We start from the raw sequence: 18598 nt of genomic DNA, 5'->3' as shown, positions 1-18598 counted from the left end.
CCCCCCCCACCGTGCCACCCCAACGCTCTGCCACCGTGGCACCCCACCACCCCGACCCCACAGCCCTTTGTCCCTGTGTCCCCATGTCGCCCCGACCCCATGGCACCGCAGCCCTTTGTCCCCCTGTCCCTGTGGTCCCCCCACTCCCATCTGCGTCCCCAGCCCTGTGCCCCTGTCCCCACGCTCGTGTCCCCAGTCCCCCGGGGAAGCAGGGCCACCCGTGTCCATGGGGGGGTCCCCAAGCTGTCCCCTGTCCCCTGGGGAACCAAGGCCACCATGTCCCCAACCTGTCCCCTGGGGAGGCACAGCCAGTATGCCCCCAAGCTGTCCCCTGTCCCCCAGGGAGCTAAGGCCACTGTGTCCCCAACCTGTCCCATGGGAAGCCAAGGCCACCACGTCCCCAGCCTGTTCCCTGGGGAGCCGAGGCCACCATGTCCCCAACTTGTCCCCTGGGGAGGCACAGCCAAGGTGTCCCCCAGGGTGGCATGGCCAGGGTGTCCCCAGGGTGGCACAGCCGGGATATCCCTGTGGGGACACGGTGGCATGGCCAAGGTGTCCCCGTGGTGTCCCCAGGGTGGCACAGCCGGGGGTGTCCCCAACCTCTCCCCAGGGTGGCACGGCCGGGGTGTTCCCAACCTGTCCCCAGGGTGGCACAGCCGGGGGTGTCCCTGCGGTGTCCCCAACACGTCACGCTGTGTCCCCAGGGCTGTCGGGGCTCTTTGAGACGGGGCTGCACCACGCGGGCGGAGCTGCGCCTGACGCCTCCGTCATGAACCTCATCTCGGCGCTGGAGTCGCGGGCGCCGCAGCCCGGCCCCTCCGCCTCCTCCCTGCTCTCCCAGTTCCGCACCCCCTCCTGGCAGACTGGTGGGTCTGGGGGTCCTATTCTGCCTCGGAGGGTTCTATCCTGCCCCGGGGGGGGGGAGGGGGCTAGCCTGCCCGGGGGGTGTGTGTGTGCCCTAGCCTGCCCTGGGGTGGGGGGGGAAGGGGGGGTGGGTGTCCTATCCTGCCCCGGGGGGTGGGGGGAGCTAGCCTGCCCCGGGAGGGTCCTATCCTGCCCTGGGGGGCTCTGTGCTGTGCCAGGAGGCTCCTGTCCTGCCCCAGGGAGCTTGTACTTGCTCCTGGGGGGGGCCCACTTGCCCTAGGGGGCTTCTGCTTGCCTCAAGGGGTTCCTCATTGCCCCAGAGAGCTTCTACTTGCCCTGGAGGAGTCCCCACGTACCCCAGGGCATCCCCGCTTGCCCCCAGGGAGCCTGTCCTTACCCCGAGGGGGTCCCCACTTGCCCCAGGGAGCTGCTACTTACCCTGGGGGAGTCCCCAGATACCCCAGGGTGTCCCCACTTGCCCCAGGGAGCTTGTCCTTGCCCCAAGGGGGTTCCCACTTGCCCTATGGAGCTGCTACTTACCCTGGGGGGGTCCCCACTTGCCCCAGGGAGCCTGTCCTTACTCCGAGGGTGGCACGACCCCCCGTCTCACCCCCGTTCTCTCGCCCCGCAGCCATGCACACGCCGGCGCCAGCCGAACTGTTCATCTCGGGAGCGCTGCCAGGCTCAGGCACCTTCCCCTCGTCGTCAGCGCTCAGCGCCTACCAGCACCCGGCCTCCTTCAGCGGGCGCAGCTTCCCGGTGAGCTCGCCCCTCAGCCTGCCCGAAGCCGCCTTCAGCCCCGGCTCCAACGGGCTCCTCTCCCCCCACGACCCCCTGCTGCACATCAAGCCCACCCAGCCCAGCGTCCCCTCGTCCCTGGGCTTCGAACGCCTGGGCAGCGCCGTGCTGGGCTCGGGTTTACCGGCGCAAGGCTCAGCTTATCGCGGACCACCCAGTTCTTCCCAGTTTAACCTTCTCTCGGCGCCTCTGGCTGCCCCGGCGGAGCAACCGGCTCAGCTCTACAATGCTTCGGTCTTCGGGGGCGGCGGGGGCGAGCGTGCCGTGCCACGCCAGGACAGTGTCATCAAGCACTACCAGCGGCCGGCGGGTGCCCAGCCGCAGCTCGCCCCGGCAGCGCACAGCCTCCAGCACTACCTGAGCTGCGGCGGCTCCTACCAGCAAATGCCGCACCGTGCCGCGCTCTCCTGCAGCCCCCTGGGTGACCAGTCCCCCGCCAGCTCCGAGGGTTCCCAACAGCCCCCCAAAAACGCTCCGGCGCCGCGGCCGGAGCCGACGCAGAGCTACCGCCCCATCATCCAGTCGCCGGCGTATTCCGGTGGCGGCGGCAGCGGCGGCACCACCGGCGGCAGCGCCAGCAACGGCGGCAGCAAGTCCAAGAGCTACTCGGCGTCGCGGCAGACCCCACGCTCCACCGCCACCCCCAAGTGCCAAAGCAGCTACACCCCCAGCACCCCCAAACCCAGCTCCGTCATCGCCAGCCAGTCGCCCGCCTACTCGCCGGGCCAGCCGCAGAGCCTGCTGGCCATGGGGCCGGCGACCGGCTACGGCACCAACGCCCCGGCCCCCCAGAGCCTGGGGGCCAGCGGGCAGCCCACCGGGGGCTTCAGCGGTGGCCAGGGGGGGGAGCTGGGGGGCAAAGCCCCCAGTTACCCAGCCGGGGGGCAAGGCGGGGGGCCGGGGGGGCAGGGGGGCCAGGGGCTACAGCCCTGCGTTAGCCAGGGCCAGACCTACTCCCCCGAGCAGCTGCAGGCGCTGCCCTACGGGGTGCAGCCCGAGGGGGGGCAGGCGGCCGCCTATGGCCCCCCGGCCCCCTCCCAGGGGCTCCCCACTGCCAGCCCCTCCCTCAGCTACAGCACTGGCCACTCGCCCGCCATGCCTGCCCCCCTGCCCTACGCCGGCTTGGGGGGCTCCAGCCCCTCGCCCATCATCCGCCCCCTGCAGTCGCCCCCGGCCGCCCGCCCGCAGAGCGGGGCATCGCCTGGCCAGTCCCAGAAGTACCTGGGCTCCGTCTTGTCACCCTCCTTCATGGCCCCGGGCTACGGGGGGGCTCCGGGGGGGCTGGAGCGACCCCCCGCCTTCGGCAAGGGGGGCAAAGGGGATGCGGAGCTGCTGGCGGCCGAGCGCAGCGAGGACGAGGATTTCCTCATCCAGCACCTGCTGCAAGCCCCCAGCCCCCCCCCGCGGGCCGGCTGAGGGGCTGGGGGCCTGCGAGGAGCGGGGGGGGGCGGGCAAGGGGCGGGGGGGCTACGGGGGGCTGGGGAAGGCGGAGGAGCGGTACCAGCTGCAGAGCGTGATCCGGCCCAATTCTAACCTGGAGGGGCCGGCGGCGCTGGAGCTGGCGCTGCTGAAGGAGAAGAAGAAGCCGGAGCGGGGCAAGGAGTACCGGGGGGCCGGCGGGGGGGGCCGGCGGGGGCGGCGAGGGGCTGGCGGCCACCTCGGTGGTCCACTACGGCCACCAGCCCCCTGCCCTGGACTCGTACGGGCAGGAGCTGAAGAAGCCGGCCGAGCACTTGGCTAGCGGCAAGGAGCTGGGGCAAGCCCACCCCTACCTGCCCAAGACCCCCGAGCACGGGCGGCTGGTGGGTGAGGGGCCCCCCATGGAACCCCACGGGCTCCTCCTGGACCCCCCCCCCGAGCTGGGGCCGGTGGTCCCGGTGGCTGTGCCGGTACCGGGGGGGTCCCTGCTGCCCTCCGTCCTCACCCACACCCAGAGCCAGCTGCACCCCCGCGCCAAGGGGAGACCCCCCCTGGACGTCCACCTCCTGGAGCAGCAGCGGATGCCGCCCCCTCCGCCGCCCCCTCCGCCGCCCCCCCCGGCCCCGCCGGCCCCCCCGGCTCCCCCCGCAGCCCCGTCCCCCCAGCTGCTCCTGGAAGCCCACCTGCACCAGGCCCACGTCCGCTCGCAGGGCTTGGACCCCCAAGCCCCCCCGCCGCTGCCCCCCGAACCCATGGAGGTGCTGCCGGCCCCCCAGGAGATCCAAGACTTTTTGGAGCCCCCCCGGGGGTTGGAGCCGCATTTGGGGCAAGCTGGGGGGGTGCAAGGACCCCCCGGTCACCTGCTGGACCCCGAGGGGGGGCCGTCGGTGGCCCCCGCCCCGCTGGAAGCCAAGGACCAGTTCGCCGAGGGGGGGAGCCCGGCGGGGGGCAAGGGGCGCTTCGTCCCCCTGACCTCCATCTGCTTCCCCGACGCGCTGCTGCAGGACGAGGACCGCGGCTTCTTCCCCGGGATGGAGGACATGTTCGGGCCCCCCCCCCGAAGACTTCCCCAAGACCACCGAGGAGGAGGAAGAGGAAGGAAGCGGGGGGCTGGAGCCCCGCGCCGAGGGGCTGAAAGCCCCCCCTTACGACATGGGGCAGAGCTACCCCACTTTCTGCCCCACCGAGGGGGCGGCGGGCGAAGCCCCCCCGCTGGGCTTGGAGCCCCCCAAGCACGAGCTGCCCTCCACCGTCAACGCCGAGCCCCTGGGGCTGATCCAGAGCACGGGCGAGGGGACCAAGCCCCCTTTGGCCGCCCCCCTTTTTTGCTCCTCCAAACCCAAGAAGCTGCTGAAGACCTCTTCCTTCCACCTCCTCCGCAAGCGGGACCCTTTCCCCCCCCCAAAAAAAACCTACGCCCAGGAATACGAGTTCGAGGATGACGAGGACAAAGCCGACGTCCCCGCCGACATCCGCCTCAACAGCCGCCGCCTGCCCGACCTGCTCCCGGACCTCATCTCCAGCTGCCGAGCCCGGCCCAGCCTCAGCCCCATGGGGGACATCGACTTCTGTCCCCACCCTGGCCCCCACCCCGGCCCCAAGAAACGTGGCCGCAAGCCCACCAAGCCCAAGCGAGAAGGACCCCCCCGTCCCCGGGGGCGCCCACGTATCCGACCCTTGGCCGAGCCCCCCGGGCTGCTGGCCCCCGACGGAGCCAAGAAGCCCCGGGGACGGGGAAGGGGACGGGGGAAGAAGGGCGGCGAGGAGGGGGCTGATGGCAACGGGTTGGAGCCGCTCAAGCCCCTCAAGGTGGGTTTTGGGGGGGGCTTGGGGTGCTGCGGGGGCTTGGGGGGTGAAGGTTGGGAGATAAAGGGGGGGTCTTTGGGCTTTTTGAGGGGTTCCCATGGACCCGTTGCCCTTCGATGGCCACCAAAAGCCTCAAGGTTGGCCATGGCGATGGCTTGGAGACCCTTGAGCTCCTCCAGGTGAGGATCTGGGGGCCTTGCGGTGCTGGGGGGGCCTTGGGAGGTGAAGATTGGGAGGTAAAGGGGGGGTCTTTGGGCTTTTTGGGGTGTTCCCATGGGTCCATTGCTCTCTGACGGCCACCAAAAGCCTCAAGGTTGGCCATGGCAATGGCTTGGAGACCCTTGAGCTCCTCCAAGTGAGGATTTGGGGAGGATTAAGGGGGTCTTGGGGTGCTGCGGGGTCTTGGGAGGTGAAGGTTGGGGGACAAAAAGGGGTGTCTGGGCTCTTTGGGGGATTCACATCAGTCCATTGCCCTCTGATGGCCCCCAAAAGCCTCAAGGTTGGCCATGGCGATGGCTTGGAGACCCTCAAGCCCCTCAAGGTGGGTCTTGGGGGGGGGGGGGGGCTGCGGGGCCTTGGGAGGTGGGGGGTTGCGAGATACAAGGGGTCTTTGGGGGGTTCCCATGGGTCCGTTGCCCTTCAATGGGCACCAAAAGTCTCAAGGTTGGCTATGGGGATGACTTGGAGACTCCTGAGCTCCTCCAGGTGAGTATTTGGGGGGCTTAAGGGGGTCTTGGGTGCTGGGGGGTGCTGCGGGGTCTTGGGAGGTGAAGGTTGGGGGAAAAAAGGTGTCTGGGCTCTGGGGGGTTCACATCAGTCCATTGCCCTCTGATGGCCACCAAAAGCCCCAAGGTTGGCCATGGCGATGGCTTGGAAACCATTGAGTTCCTCCAGGTGAGGATTTGGGGGGAGTTGAGGGGGTCTTGGGGGGCTGGGGGTGCTGCAGGGTCTTGGAAGGTGAAGGTTGGGGGAGAAAGGGGGTCTTTGGGCTCTTTGGGGGGGGTTCCCATGGGTCCATTGCCCTCTGATGGCCACCAAAAGCCCCAAGGTTGGGCAAGGTGATGGCTTGGAGACCTCCAGCCCCTCCAGGTGAGGATTTGGGGGGGGTTGAGGGGGTCTTGGGGTGCTGGGGGGTGTTGCATGGTCTGGGGGTGCAGATGTCAGGGGGGAGGGAGTATTTGAGGGGGTTTCCAGTCGCTTCTGGGCTGTTGGGGGGCACTGGTCAGGACTGGGGGGTGTCTGGGGGTGACCGCAGGGGGCTGTGGAGGAACTGGGGTGCACTGGAATGTCCTGGTAAGTGATGTGGGGGGATGTGTTGCGGCACTGGGAACTCTTGGAGGGCACTGGAAGCTCCTGGGGGGGGCACTGGGAGAGATGGGGGAACACTAGGAGATAATGGGGGCACTGAGGGTTCCCTGGGGGGAAACTGGGAGATAATGAGGGCAGTGGGAGAGTTGGGGGGGGCACTGGGAACTCCCGGGGCGGGGGGGGGGGGGCACTGGGAGACATGGGGGCGCAGTGGGAGCTCCCTTGGGGGGACACTAGGAGATAATGGGGGCATTGGGAGATAATGGGGGGGCACTGGGATCTCATGGGGGGGCCACTGGGAGAGGCGAGGGGGCACTGGGAGACATGGGGGGGGCACGGGAGCTCTCGGGGGGGAGCGCTGGGAGATAATGGGTGGCACTGGGAGATGGGGGGGCACTGGGAGCGATGGGGGGGGCACTGGGAGAGAATAGGGGTACTGGGAGCTCCCTGGGGGGGGGCACTGGGAGATAATGGGAGCACTGGGAGAGATGGGGGGGCACTGGGAGCTCTCGGGGGGGGGGACACTGGGAGATAATGGGGGCCCTGGGAGAGATAGGGGGCACTGGGAGTTCTGGGGGGGGGAACTGGGAGGTAACAGGTGGCACTGGGAGATGGGGGGGGGGGCACTGGGAGATAATGGGAGCACTGGGAGAGATGAGCGGGCACTGGGAGCTCTGGGGGGGGCACTGGGAGAGATGGGAAGGCACTGGGAGATAACAGGGGCACTGGGAGAGATGGGGGGGGCGCTGGGAGATAATGGGGGTACTGGGAGCTCTGTGGGGGGCACTGGGAGAGATGGGAAGGCACTGGGAGATAACGGGCACTGGGAGAGATGGGGGGGTGCTGGGAGATAGTGGGGGTACTGGGAGCTCTGTGGGGGGGCGCTGGGAGATAATGGGGGTACTGGGAGCTCTGTGGGGGGGCGCTGGGAGAGATGGGAAGGCACTGGGAGATAACAGGGGCACTGGGAGAGATGGGGGGCGCTGGGAGATAATGGGGGTACTGGGAGCTCTGTGGGGGGGCGCTGGGAGATAATGGGGGTACTGGGAGCTCTGTGGGGGGGCGCTGGGAGAGATGGGGGGGCGCTGGGAGAGATGGGGGGGCGCTGGGAGATAATGGGGGTACTGGGAGCTCTGGGGGGGGGCACTGGGAGCTCTGTGGGGGGGCGCTGGGAGCTCTGGGGGGGCCACCCCAACAGATACCGGGGGGGGGGCGGTCCCCAGGGGTCCCCCCTAACCCCTCAACCCCTCCCCCCAGATCAAGCTGGCGGTGCCGAAGGGTGGCGAGGGGGTCCCGCTGGTGCCGGAGGGGGGGGGTCCCCCGCTGGCAGGCGCCCCCCCCCCCGGGGGCCGAGCCCCCCCTGGACAGCAGCCAGACGCGGGAGCGCATCAAGCAGAAGATCAAGGAGGTGGAGGAGAAGCAGCCGGAGATGAAGTCGGGCTTCATGGCCTCCTTCCTGGACTTCCTCAAGTCGGGCAAGCGCCAGGCGCTGCCCCCCGCCGCCACCAGCCCCTCCAAGACCCCCCGCGCCCCCCCCCCCCGCCCCCCCCCCCTTTCGCCGTCGGTCCCCCCCTGCTGCCGGGGGGGCTGGAGGGGGGCGAGGGCGAGGGGCTGGTGATGGCGTGTCCCAGCCCCTGCAAGCGGCTGGACGAGGAGCTGAAGCGCAACCTGGAGACGCTGCCCTCCTTCTCCTCCGACGAGGAGGACTCGGTCAGCAAGAACCAGGACCTGCAGAAGAGCATCTCCTCCGCCATCTCCGCCCTCTACGACCCCGCTGACCGCAAGGACCCCGACCCCGCCGGTGGGTGGGCGGCGCGGCACCTCCCCCCCCACCCCCCCACCCCCCCCACCACAGCCCCTCATACAGGGCTCCTGGTGGGCAGGGGGGGAGAGGGGGGGGGGGTGGGGCTGGGAGCCCAAGGGAGACCCTGGGACCCATAGAGACCCCCTGGGACCCCTAGGGAGCCACGGAGACAGCCCGGGGACCCCCCCCTGGGATCCGTAGAGACCCCCGGGACCCATAGAGACCCCCTGGGACCCCTAGGGAGCCACGGAGACAGCCCCGGGACCCCCCCTGGGATCCATAGAGACCCCCGGGACCCATAGAGACCCCCTGGGACCCCTAGGGAGCCATGGAGACAGCCCCGGGACCCCCCCTGGGACACACAGAGACACCCCTGGGACCCATAGAGACCCCCTGGGACCCCTAGGGAGCCACGGAGACAGCCCCGGGACCCCCCCCGGGACACAGAGAGACCCCCTGGGACCCATAGAGACCCCCTGGGACCCCTAGGGAGCCCCTGGAACCCATGGGAGCACCTGGGACCCCCTTGGGAGCCCCTGGAGAGTCCCTGGAACCCATAGAGACCACCTGGGAGCACCTGGAGCCCCCGGGACCCATAGGGACCCCCTGGGACCCATAAAGACTGCCTGGGACCCATAGAGACCCCCCTGGGAGCCCCCAGGACCCATAGGGAGCCACTGGGAGACCCTGGGACCCATAGAGACCCCACGTGGAGCACCTGGGACCTCCTCGGGACACATAGAGACCCCCTGGGACCCATAGGGAGCCCCTAAGGAGACCCTGAAACCCATAGAGACCCTCTGGGAGACCCTTGGACCCCCCTGGGACCCCTAGAAAGCCCCTGGGAGACACTGGGAGTCACTGGGACCCATAGAGACTGTCTGGGAGCACCTGGGACTCCCCTGGGACCCATTGACACCCCCTGGGACCCATAGAGACCCCCCTGGAAGCCCCTGGGACCCATAGGGAGACCCTGGGACCCATAGAGACTGCCCGGGAGCTCCTGGGACCCCCCGGCACCCATAGAGACCCCCTGGGACCCATAGGGAGCCCCTAAGGAGCCCCTAAAACCCATAGAGACCCTCTGGTAGACCCTGGGAACCCCTGGGACACACAGAGACACCCCCAGGACCCATAGAGACCCCCTGGGAGCCCCTGGGACCCATAGGAAGCCCCTAAGGAGACCCCCTGGGACCCATAGAGACCCCATGGGAGCCCCTGGGACCCCTGGGAGTGCCTGGGACCCCCCTGGAAGACTCCCTGGGACCCATAGAATCCCCCTGGGACCCCCCAGAAGACCCCCTGGGACCCCTAGAGACTCCCTGGGAGCCAGAGACCCCCTGGGACCCTCCTGCGGCACATAGGGACCCCCTGGGACCCTCCGGGGGGGGCTGGATGCCCCTGGGATCCACCAGGGCCCCCTGGGGTCCTCCAGCCCCCCCAAACCCTTGGGGAAGGGACCCCCAAAGAGCTCCCTCCCGCAGCTGACGCCCCCAGGGCCATCCCCATCCCCCTGACACCCCCCCCTGCCATGTCATGTCTCTCCCCCCACAGATGTCCCCCCACCAGAGGAGAAGCCCCCCAGCCCCGCACCCTCGGAGAGCCCCCAGGCCGAACCGCCCACCCCGGTGGCCTCGGTAGCCCCGGCGTCCCCCCCGGTGGCCAAACCACCCCCTGAGCCGGTGCCCCCCGCGTCCCCCGAGCGGGAGGAGCCCGAGGACTCGCGGCCGCTTCACCTGGCCAAGAAGCAGGAGACGGCGGCTGTCTGCGGGGACACGGATGAGGACGAGGCGGAGAGCGGCGGGGAGGGCATCTTCCGCGAGAGGGACGAGTTTGTCGTCCGTGTGGAGGACATCCAGGCCCTCAAGGTGGGCGCTGGGAGGCACTGGGAGAGGGAGTGGGAGCCAGGAGAGGGCGCTAGGAGGCACTGGGAGATACTGGGAGGCACTGGGAGAGGGAATGGGAGTCGGGAGGAGACACTGGGAGATACTGGGAGGCACTGGGAGAGGGAAGGGGAGTCGGGAGGAAGTACTGGGAGGCACTGGGAGAGGGAATGGGAGTCGGGAGGAGGCACTGGGAGAGGGAGTGGGAGCCAGGAGAGGGCACTGGGAGATACTGGGAGGCACTGGGAGAGGGAATGGGAGTCGGGAGGAGGCACTGGGAGATACTGGGAGGGGGAATGTGAGTCGGGAGGAAGTACTGGGAGAGGGAATAGGAGTCGGGAGGAGGTACTGGGAAGCACTTGGAGAAGAAACGGAGTTGGGAGGAGGCACTGGGAGGCACTGGGAGAGGGAGTGGGAGTCAGGACGAGGCACTGGGAGAGGAATGGGAGTCGGGAGGAGGCACTGGGAGAGGGAGTGGGAGCCAGGAGAGGGCACTAGGAGGCACTGGGAGATACTGGGAGGCACTGGGACAGGGAATGGGAGTCGGGAGGAGGCACTGGGACAGGGAATGGGAGTCGGGAGGAGGCACTGGGAGATACTGGGAGGCACTGGGAGAGGGAATGGGAGTCGGGAGGAGGTACTGGGAGATACTGGGAGGCACTGGGAGAGGGAATGTGAGTCGGGAGGAAGTACTGGGAGAGGGAATAGGAGTCGGGAGGAGGTACTGGGAGAGGGAATGGGAGTCGGGAGGAGGTACTGGGAGATACTGGGAGGCACTGGGAGAGGGAATGTGAGTCGGGAGGAAGTACTGGGAGAGGGAATGTGAGTTGGGAGGAAGTACTGGGAGAGGGAATGGGAGTCGGGAGGAGGTACTGGGAGATACTGGGAGGCACTGGGAGAGGGAATGTGAGTTGGGAGGAAGTACTGGGAGAGGGAATGGGAGTCGGGAGGAGGTACTGGGAGATACTGGGAGGCACTGGGAGAGGGAATGTGAGTCGGGAGGAAGTACTGGGAGAGGGAATAGGAGTCGGGAGGAAGTACTGGGAGAGGGAATGGGAGTCGGGAGGAGGTACTGGGAGATACTGGGAGGCACTGGGAGAGGGAATGTGAGTCGGGAGGAAGTACTGGGAGAGGGAATAGGAGTCGGGAGGAGGTACTGGGAGGCACTTGGAGAAGAAACGGAGTTGGGAGGAGGCACTGGGAGGCACTGGGAGAGGGAATGGGAGTCAGGACGAGGCACTGGGAGGCACTGGGAGTCAGGATGAGGCACTGGGAGAGGGAATGGGAGTCGGGAGGAGGCAATGGGAGAGGGACTGCAAAGCACGGAGAGGGACCAGTGGTTAGGGGTGTGCACTGGGAGGCACTGGGAGGCAGGAAGAGGCACTGGGAGAGAGACTGGGAGTTGGGAGGAGGCACTGGGAAGGGCACTGTAAGGTATGGAAAAGGAACAGTAGTTAGTGGGGTATACTGGGATGCAGGTACTAGGAGAAAAACTGCAAGGTACGAAGAGAAGCTGGTAGTTAGTGGTGTGCACTGGGAGGCAGGGGGAGTCACTGGGAGATACTGGGAGGCACTGGGAGAGGGACCGCAAGGTACGGAGAGGGCCCAGTAGTGGCTGGTGTGCACTGGGAGGCACTGGGGCGAGTGCTGCAAGGTACGGTGCGTGACCGGTAGTTACTGGTGCGCACTGGGAAGCAGGAACACGCACTAGAACGCAATGGGAGAGGGGATGGGAGTCGGGAGGAGGCACTGGGAGCACTGGGAGAGGCTCTGGGGGGGAGGAGGGGGTTGGGGTGTGTTGCTGGGGGTGAAGGGGGGTGTTGCTGGGGGGGGGGAGCAAGGGGGCTGGGGAGGGCGCTGGGGGGTGAGGGGGGGGCTGGGGGGGGGGGGCAGGGGCTGGGGGGGGCACGGGGGGGGTCGGGGGGGGCTCAGCCCCCCCCTGACCCCCCGGTGCCCCCCCCCAGCTGGCGCTGCAGACGGGCCGGGGAGCCCCCCCCCATCTGGCGGGTGCAGAAGGCGCTGCTGCAGAAATTCACCCCCGAGATCAAGGACGGGCAGCGCCAGTTCTGCGCCACCAGCAACGTGAGTGGGGGGGGCTCAGGTCTGGGACCCCCCCCCCAAAAAAAAAAACCTGGTACCCCCCCCCCCCCCCCCCGACCTGGGTTTCCCCCCAGAAAAACCTGGGACACACACCCCGCCCCCACCCCCCACCCCCCCAAGACCTGGGACACCCCATCCAAAAAAACTGGGATTCCCCCCCCCCCCAAAAAAAAAAAAAACTTGACCCCCTCCCAGACCTGGGACCCCCCCAAAAAAAACCTGCCCCCCCCCCCCCCTAGACCTGGGACTCCCCCTCAAAAAAGAACTGGGCCCCGCCCTAGACCTGGGACACCCCCCCCAAAAAATGGGGACCCCACCCAGACCTGGGACCCCCCCCCCCAAAAAAGGGCCCCCCCTAGACCTGGGACACCCCACCAAAAAAACTGGGACCCGCCCCGACCTGGGACCCCCCAAAAAATAAAACTTGGGACCCCCCCCCCCGCCAGACCTGGGACCCCCCCAAGAAATAAACTTGGGAACCCCCCCCACCAGATCTGGCCCCCCCCCCCAAAAAAAAACCTGGGACACCCCCAGACCTGGGACACCCCCCCCCCAAAAATAACCTGGGATGCCCCCCCAAAAAACTGAGACCACCTCCTAGACCTGGGACACGCCCCCAGACCTGGGACACCCCCCCCCCAGAAAACTGGGACCCCCCTCGAAAAAAACAGTGGAACATGCTCCCAGACGTGCGGCGCCCCCCCCCCCCCAAAAAAAAATCTGGGACCCTTCCCAGACCTGGGACGCTCCTCCCCAAAAAAAGCTGGGACCCCCCCCCAGACCTAGGACACCCCACCCAAAAAACTGGGATCCCCCAGACCTGGGACCCCCCAAAAAAACCTGGGACCCCTTCCAGGCCGGGGACACCCCCCCCCAAAAAAAAAACCTGGGACACCCCCAGACCTGGGACCCCCCAAAAAAATCCCTGGGACCCTCACCCCCCAAAAAAGACCTGGGACTTCCCCCCCCCCCCCCCAAAAAAAAAAATATCTGGGATCCCTGTCTTGGGGTTATTTGGGGTCAGGGGGGTCCCGGGGGGGGGCGTCTCGGGGGTAATTTGGGGTCGGGGGGGGTCGGGGGGTATTTGGGGAGTGGGGGGTGTCCCTGGGAGGCTACAGGTGGGGGTCTGGGGACATTTGGGGTCATGGAGGGTCTCTGGGAGTCCTGGGGGGGTGTCCCTGGGGGAGTCCCTGGGGAGTCCTGGGGGTATTTGGGGTCTGGAGGGGGTCGGTCCCTGGGGGGGGGGGGAGGGGAGGTGCGTGGGTGTTTGGGGGTTCCTGGGGTTATTGGGGGTCTGGGGTGGTCCCTGGGGGGTGCTGGGGGGGATTTCAGGTCTGGGGGGGGCTGTGGGTACTGGGGGGGATTTTCGGGTCGGGGGGGGTCCCTGGGGGTATTTGAGGTCTGGGGGGGGCTGTGGGTACTGGGGTGCCCCTGACCCCCCCCGTGCCCCTCCCCCCCCAGTACCTGGGCTACTTCGGGGACGCCAAGAACCGGTACCAGCGGCTCTACGTCAAGTTCCTGGAGAACGTCAACAAGAAGGACTACGTGCGGGTCTGCTCCCGCAAGCCCTGGCACCGGCCGCTGGCCGCCGTCAGGTGGGGACACGGGGACACTGGGGACACTGGGGGGCATCGGGGGCATCGGGGGCGCTGGGGACATGGGGGGCATCGGGGACATGGGGGACACGGGGCTCTGTGTGTGTCTGCTCCCGCAAGCCCTGGCACCGGCCCCTGGCCGCCGTCAGGTGGGGACACGGGGACACTGGGGGCGTTGGGGACATCAGGGACATCGGGGAGCATGGAGGGGGGGGGCACTGAGGATGTTGCGGACACCAGAGGAATGGGGGACACTGGGGACATTGGGGGACGTGAGGGGGATGGGGGATGCTGGGGACATCGGGGACATGGGGGACACTGGGGATGTTGGAGGATACTGGGGACGCTGGCGGACATCGAGGACGTGGAGGACACTGGGGACATGGGGGACTTAGGGGGCACGAGGGGACATGGGGGACGCTGGGGACATGGCGGGGTCTCCAAGGACACGGGAGGGGACGTGGGGGGGGGGTCCCCCTCCCCCCCCAGGGACACCGGGTGTTCGGGGGGGGTCCCCCCTGTCCCCAGGGTCCTGGGCGGACATTTGGGAGTGGGTGTGTCCCCTTGTCCCCACAACCTCGAGAGGGTCCCTATTGTCCCAAAAGGCCGAGGGGACATTTGGGGAGGGGTCCCCCATTGCTCCCATGCCTGGGGGAGGGTCCCATGGTCTGAGCGGCTCGGGGGGGGGGGGTGGGGCGGGAATCCCTGTCACCCCCATACCATAATCGAGGGGGGGGGGCGGGGGTGTCCCCACACCCCTGACCCCCCCCGCCCCCCCCCAGGAGGCAGAGCCAGCCCAAGGCCAGCGGCCCCAAAGCCCCCGCCCCGCCCCGGGCGGAGAAGCCGGAGCCCCCCGAGAAGCCCCCCAAACCCGAGCGCCCCGAGAAGCCCCCCCGGCCTGAGAAACCCCCCCGGCCGGAGAAACCCTCCAAACCTGAGAAACCCCCCAAAACGGAGAAACCCGAACCTCCGGCCCCCGCGCCGGCCGCGGGACCCCCCCGGGTGCCCCCCGGCCCCCCCAAGCCCAAGCCCAAGCCCCCCAAAGTCAAAGCGGAGCCCCCCCCCAAAAAGAGGAAAAAATGGCTGAAGGAGGCGGCGACGTCGTCAGAGTCTGAGTCCAGCCCAGACCCCCAGAGCGAGGAGGGTGAGTCTGGGGGGGGCGGGGGGGGCACCCCAACACTGGGGGGGCTGGGGGGGTTGGGAGGCGGGGGGGGGGGGGGGAATTTGGGGGGCCCTGTGGCTTCCGTGGGGGGAATGTTGGGGGTTCTGGGGGTCCCTGAGTATTTGGGGGGGGGGGGGGGGGGCTGGAGATTTGGGGGGGTGTCTTCAGACTTGGGGGGTCCCTGAGGATTTTGCGGGGGGTCCCTGGGGGGTTGGGAGGCAGGAGGGGGGGAGCTGGGGGGTCCTGTGGCTTCCATGGGAGGAATATGGGGGGGGGGCGTTCAGACTTGGGGGGTCCCTGAGGGTTTGGGGGGGGTCCCTGGGGCAGGTTGGGGGGCAGGAGGGGGGATTTGGGGGGTCCTGGGGATTTGGGGGGGCGGGGCAGGGCTGGGTCCTTAAGGGGTGATGCGCCGGGCCAGGCCGCGTCCCCTTTAAAAGGGGCGGGGTTTCCCCGTGGTGGGGGCGGGGCTTGGTGTGAAAGGGGCGGGGTTCCACCGAAGGGGCGGGACTGTCATTTAAAGGGACAATGCACCCCTGGAAGGGGGCGGGACTGTGGTGAAAGAGGCGTGGCCTGCCAGGTGGGCGGTGCTGCGAGGGGGCGGGGCATTTCGTGTCGGCGGGGCCTCTCCTTAAAGGGCCAGGCTCTCTGAAAGGCGGGAGGAGCTGTCCCATTGGGCGAGGCCACAGCCCTAAGGGGTGGGATGTGAGGTGTGGGTGGGGCTGTTAAAGGGGCGTGGCTCCCCTTGTGGGCGTGGCTTCCTTTTAAAGAGGCTGCAGCTGCTTTCTGCGGGGCCCTCTTGGGGCGATGCTCAGCCTTGACGGGGGAGGGGGGCTCTTGTGGGTGTGGCTCCCAGCTCAGAGGGGACGTGGCTTTCTGGGGAGGGCGTGTCCCCGCCTTAAAGGGGCGCTGCCCCCCGCAGAGCGGGCGCCGCCAGGGCGGGTGCTGAACACGCGGGCCATGAAGGAGATGTACCGCAGCTACGTGGAGATGCTGGTCAGCACCGCCCTCGACCCTGACATGATCCAGGCGCTCGAGGACACCAACGGTAGGGCTCCTCCCCCACACTCCCCCCAGCCCCCCTCTGCCAGGGCCCCCCGCCCCCACCTAACGCAGCCCCTCCCCCCCCCCCCAGATGAGCTCTACCTGCCCCCCATGCGCAAGATCGACGGGATCCTCAACGATCACAAGAAGAAAGTCCTCAAGCGGGTGACGCTCAACCCCTCCTTACAGGTGGGGCTGGGGGGGGGGCTCTGGGGGGCTGGAAGCATCACTGTGGGGCTGGGGGGGTCGCTAGGGTGTTGGGGGGGCTGCTGGGGGGCTGGAAGGGTCACTAGGGGTCTGGGGGAGCTCTGGGGGGCTGGGGAGGGCTGTTGGGGGACTGGGGGGTGTCACTGGGGGGCTGTTGGGGGGCTGGAAGGGTCACTAGGGGGCTGGGGGTTTGCTAGGGGGCTGGGGGGGCTTGGGGAGCTGGGGGGTCTTGCGGGGGGGCTGGAAGAATTGTTCAGGGGGTTGGGGGGCTGTTATGGGGCTTGGGGGGGTCCCTGTGGGGCTGGGGGGGCTTTCAGGTGATATGGGGTGTCCCCCTGCCATCTGGTGACAGGGACCCCCCTGGTGTCCCCTACAACAGCCCCTCCCCCCCCCCCAATGCCCCCATGCCCACAGCACTGGGATCCCTCTGGGGAGCCCCTAATGCCCAAGGGTGACGGGACCCCCCCCGGTGTCCCCCTGGGGCGGGGGTCCCCATGCCACCTGGTGATACCCCCTGCCCCGTGCCCCCCCAGGAGGCCCTGCACACCTTCCCCCAGCTGCACGCCGAGCCGGGGGAGTCGCTGGTGAAGCTGCGCCCCGGGGGGGAGCCCTACAACCGCAAAACCCTCAGCAAGGTCAAGAGGAGCGTGGGCAAGCCCCAGGTATGGGGGTCCCAGGGGTTCTGGGGGGGCTCAGGGGGGTCCCTAGGGGATCCTAGGGGGCCCTGAAGCTCCTGCAAGTGCAAAACCCTTGGAAAAGCCAAGAGGAGCATGGGGATGGGAGGGGGGGTGGGGGTCCTGGGTGTCCCTGGAGGGATCACGGGGGATTCTGAGGGGGTCCTGGGGGGGTCTCAGGGGGGTCCTGGGGGTCCCCACAATTACAAAACCTTCACCCAAATCAAGGGAAATACGGGCAGGCTGCAGGTATGGGGAGTCCTGGGGGTCCCAGGGGGATCCTGGGGGTGTCAGCGGGGTCTGGGGGTGTCTTGGGGCGGGCCCAAGGGGTGTCCTAGGGGGGTCACGGGGGTCTTGGGGAGGGTCCCAGAGGGTCTCAGGGGGTCTAGGGGGTGTCCCAGGGGTTCAGGGGGGGCTCCTAGGGGTCTCAGGGGTGTCCTGGGGGGTCTTGGGTGGGGCCCAAGGGGTGTCCTAGGGTGTCTCAGGGGTCTTGGGGGGGGTCCCAGGGGGTCTTGGGGGGTTTCTAGGGGTTTCAGGGGGGTCTGGGGGGTGTCCCAGGGGTGTCCTGGGGGGTCTCAGGGGGATCCCAGAGGTGTCCTGGGGCGTCTTGGGGAGGTTCCTGGGGGGTTTCAGGGTTGTTCTGGGGGGTCTTGGGGGGGGGGGGGGCAAGGGGTGTCCTCAGGGGTCTTGAGGGGAGTCCCAGGTGTTCCTGGGGGTCTCAGGGGGGGTCTGGGGGGTCTTGAGACCTTCTGGGGTGACCTTGGCGGGTCCTGAGCCTTCCCACGGGGTCTGGGAGGGGTCTCAGGGAGTCCGGGGGTCTCAGGAGCTGGGGGTCGGGGGGGGGGGGGGTTTAGGGGGGGGGGCTGAGCCCGTGCGCCTCCTCCCCCAGGAGTTCAAGGTGGAGGTGGAGAAATCTTTCTTCTACACCCTGTACCACTCGCTGCACCACTACAAGTACCACACCTTCCTGCGCTGCAAGGACGAGGTGTGGACCCCCACGGGCCCCCACGGCCCCCCATGGACCCCCACAGCCTCCTGCAGCCCTCCGCAGCCCCCCACAGCCTCTCATGCCCCCCACTGCCCCCCCCTGCAGCCCCCCATGAGCCCCTTTGGTCCCCCCCCGCCCCAGCCCCCCATGTGTCCCCGTGGCCCCCCAAAGCCCCCCTGTGGCTCCCCTGCACTGCATCCTGGTGGCCACCCCCCCCCCCATGGTGGCCACGTCCACCCCCATCCCCCTGCCCTCACCCATCCTGGTGGCCACCCCCTTTGTGGCAGTAGCCACCTCCACCCCCATGCCCTCTCCTTCAGCCCATCCTGGTGGCCGTCCTCCCCTCCTCCTCCCATCCATCATGGTGGCCACCTTCACCCCATCCCCTCTCCTTCAGTCCATCCTGGTGGCCATCCGCCCCCCCCCCCCCCCCGCCCCCCGCCATGGTGGCCATCATGGTGGCCACCTCCACCCCCATGCCCCCTCCCTCACCTATCCTGGTGGCCAACCCCCGTGTGGCAGTAGCCACTTCCACCACCCCCCCACCCCCCCCCCCCCCGTCCTCTCTCCTTCAGCCCATCCTGGTGGCCACACACCCCCATGGTGGTCATCATGATGGCCACCTCCACCCCCATCCCCCTTCCCTCACCGATCCTGGTGGCCAACCCCTTCGTACCGGTAGCCATCTCCCCCCGCCCCATCCCCTTGGCAGTGACCACCTGGGCGGCTCTCCCCTGCCCCCCCCCCTGCCCCGGTGACCCCCCCCCCTCCCCCCCCCCCCGGTGACAGTGCCCCTCCTCCCCCGCAGACGACGGCCATCGAAGGGCAGGACGAGGACCTGGGGCAGGAGGAGGTGGTGCAGCAGTGCATGCGCAACCAGGCCTGGCTCGAGCGCCTCTTCGACTCCTTCAGCGATCTCCTGGCCCAGGCCCAGACCAAGTGCGCCTGA

At 68.6% G+C, this 18598-nt stretch overlaps 1 protein-coding gene across 1 annotated transcript in view; it reads left to right on the top strand.

Moving 5' to 3' along the window:
* The window catches only part of LOC121089391 (proline-rich protein 12-like), a 20801-nt gene extending 2203 nt beyond the window's left edge, over positions 1-18598 (top strand). The window contains 18 exon segments of the mRNA XM_040596595.1: positions 611-866; positions 1496-3057; positions 3059-3274; positions 3306-4138; positions 4140-4890; positions 7453-7494; positions 7526-7766; positions 7769-7996; positions 9554-9867; positions 11847-11867; positions 11869-11964; positions 13444-13577; positions 14360-14721; positions 15659-15784; positions 15872-15969; positions 16521-16649; positions 17551-17646; positions 18458-18598. Of these exon segments, the coding sequence (XP_040452529.1) occupies positions 611-866; positions 1496-3057; positions 3059-3274; positions 3306-4138; positions 4140-4890; positions 7453-7494; positions 7526-7766; positions 7769-7996; positions 9554-9867; positions 11847-11867; positions 11869-11964; positions 13444-13577; positions 14360-14721; positions 15659-15784; positions 15872-15969; positions 16521-16649; positions 17551-17646; positions 18458-18598 (5646 nt within the window).

Source organism: Falco naumanni, chromosome 5, assembly GCF_017639655.2.
Source record: "Falco naumanni isolate bFalNau1 chromosome 5, bFalNau1.pat, whole genome shotgun sequence".
Classification (NCBI taxonomy): domain Eukaryota; kingdom Metazoa; phylum Chordata; class Aves; order Falconiformes; family Falconidae; genus Falco; species Falco naumanni.
The sequence above is the reverse complement of the archived record's forward strand: the minus strand, read 5'-3'. Positions and strand labels throughout refer to the sequence as shown.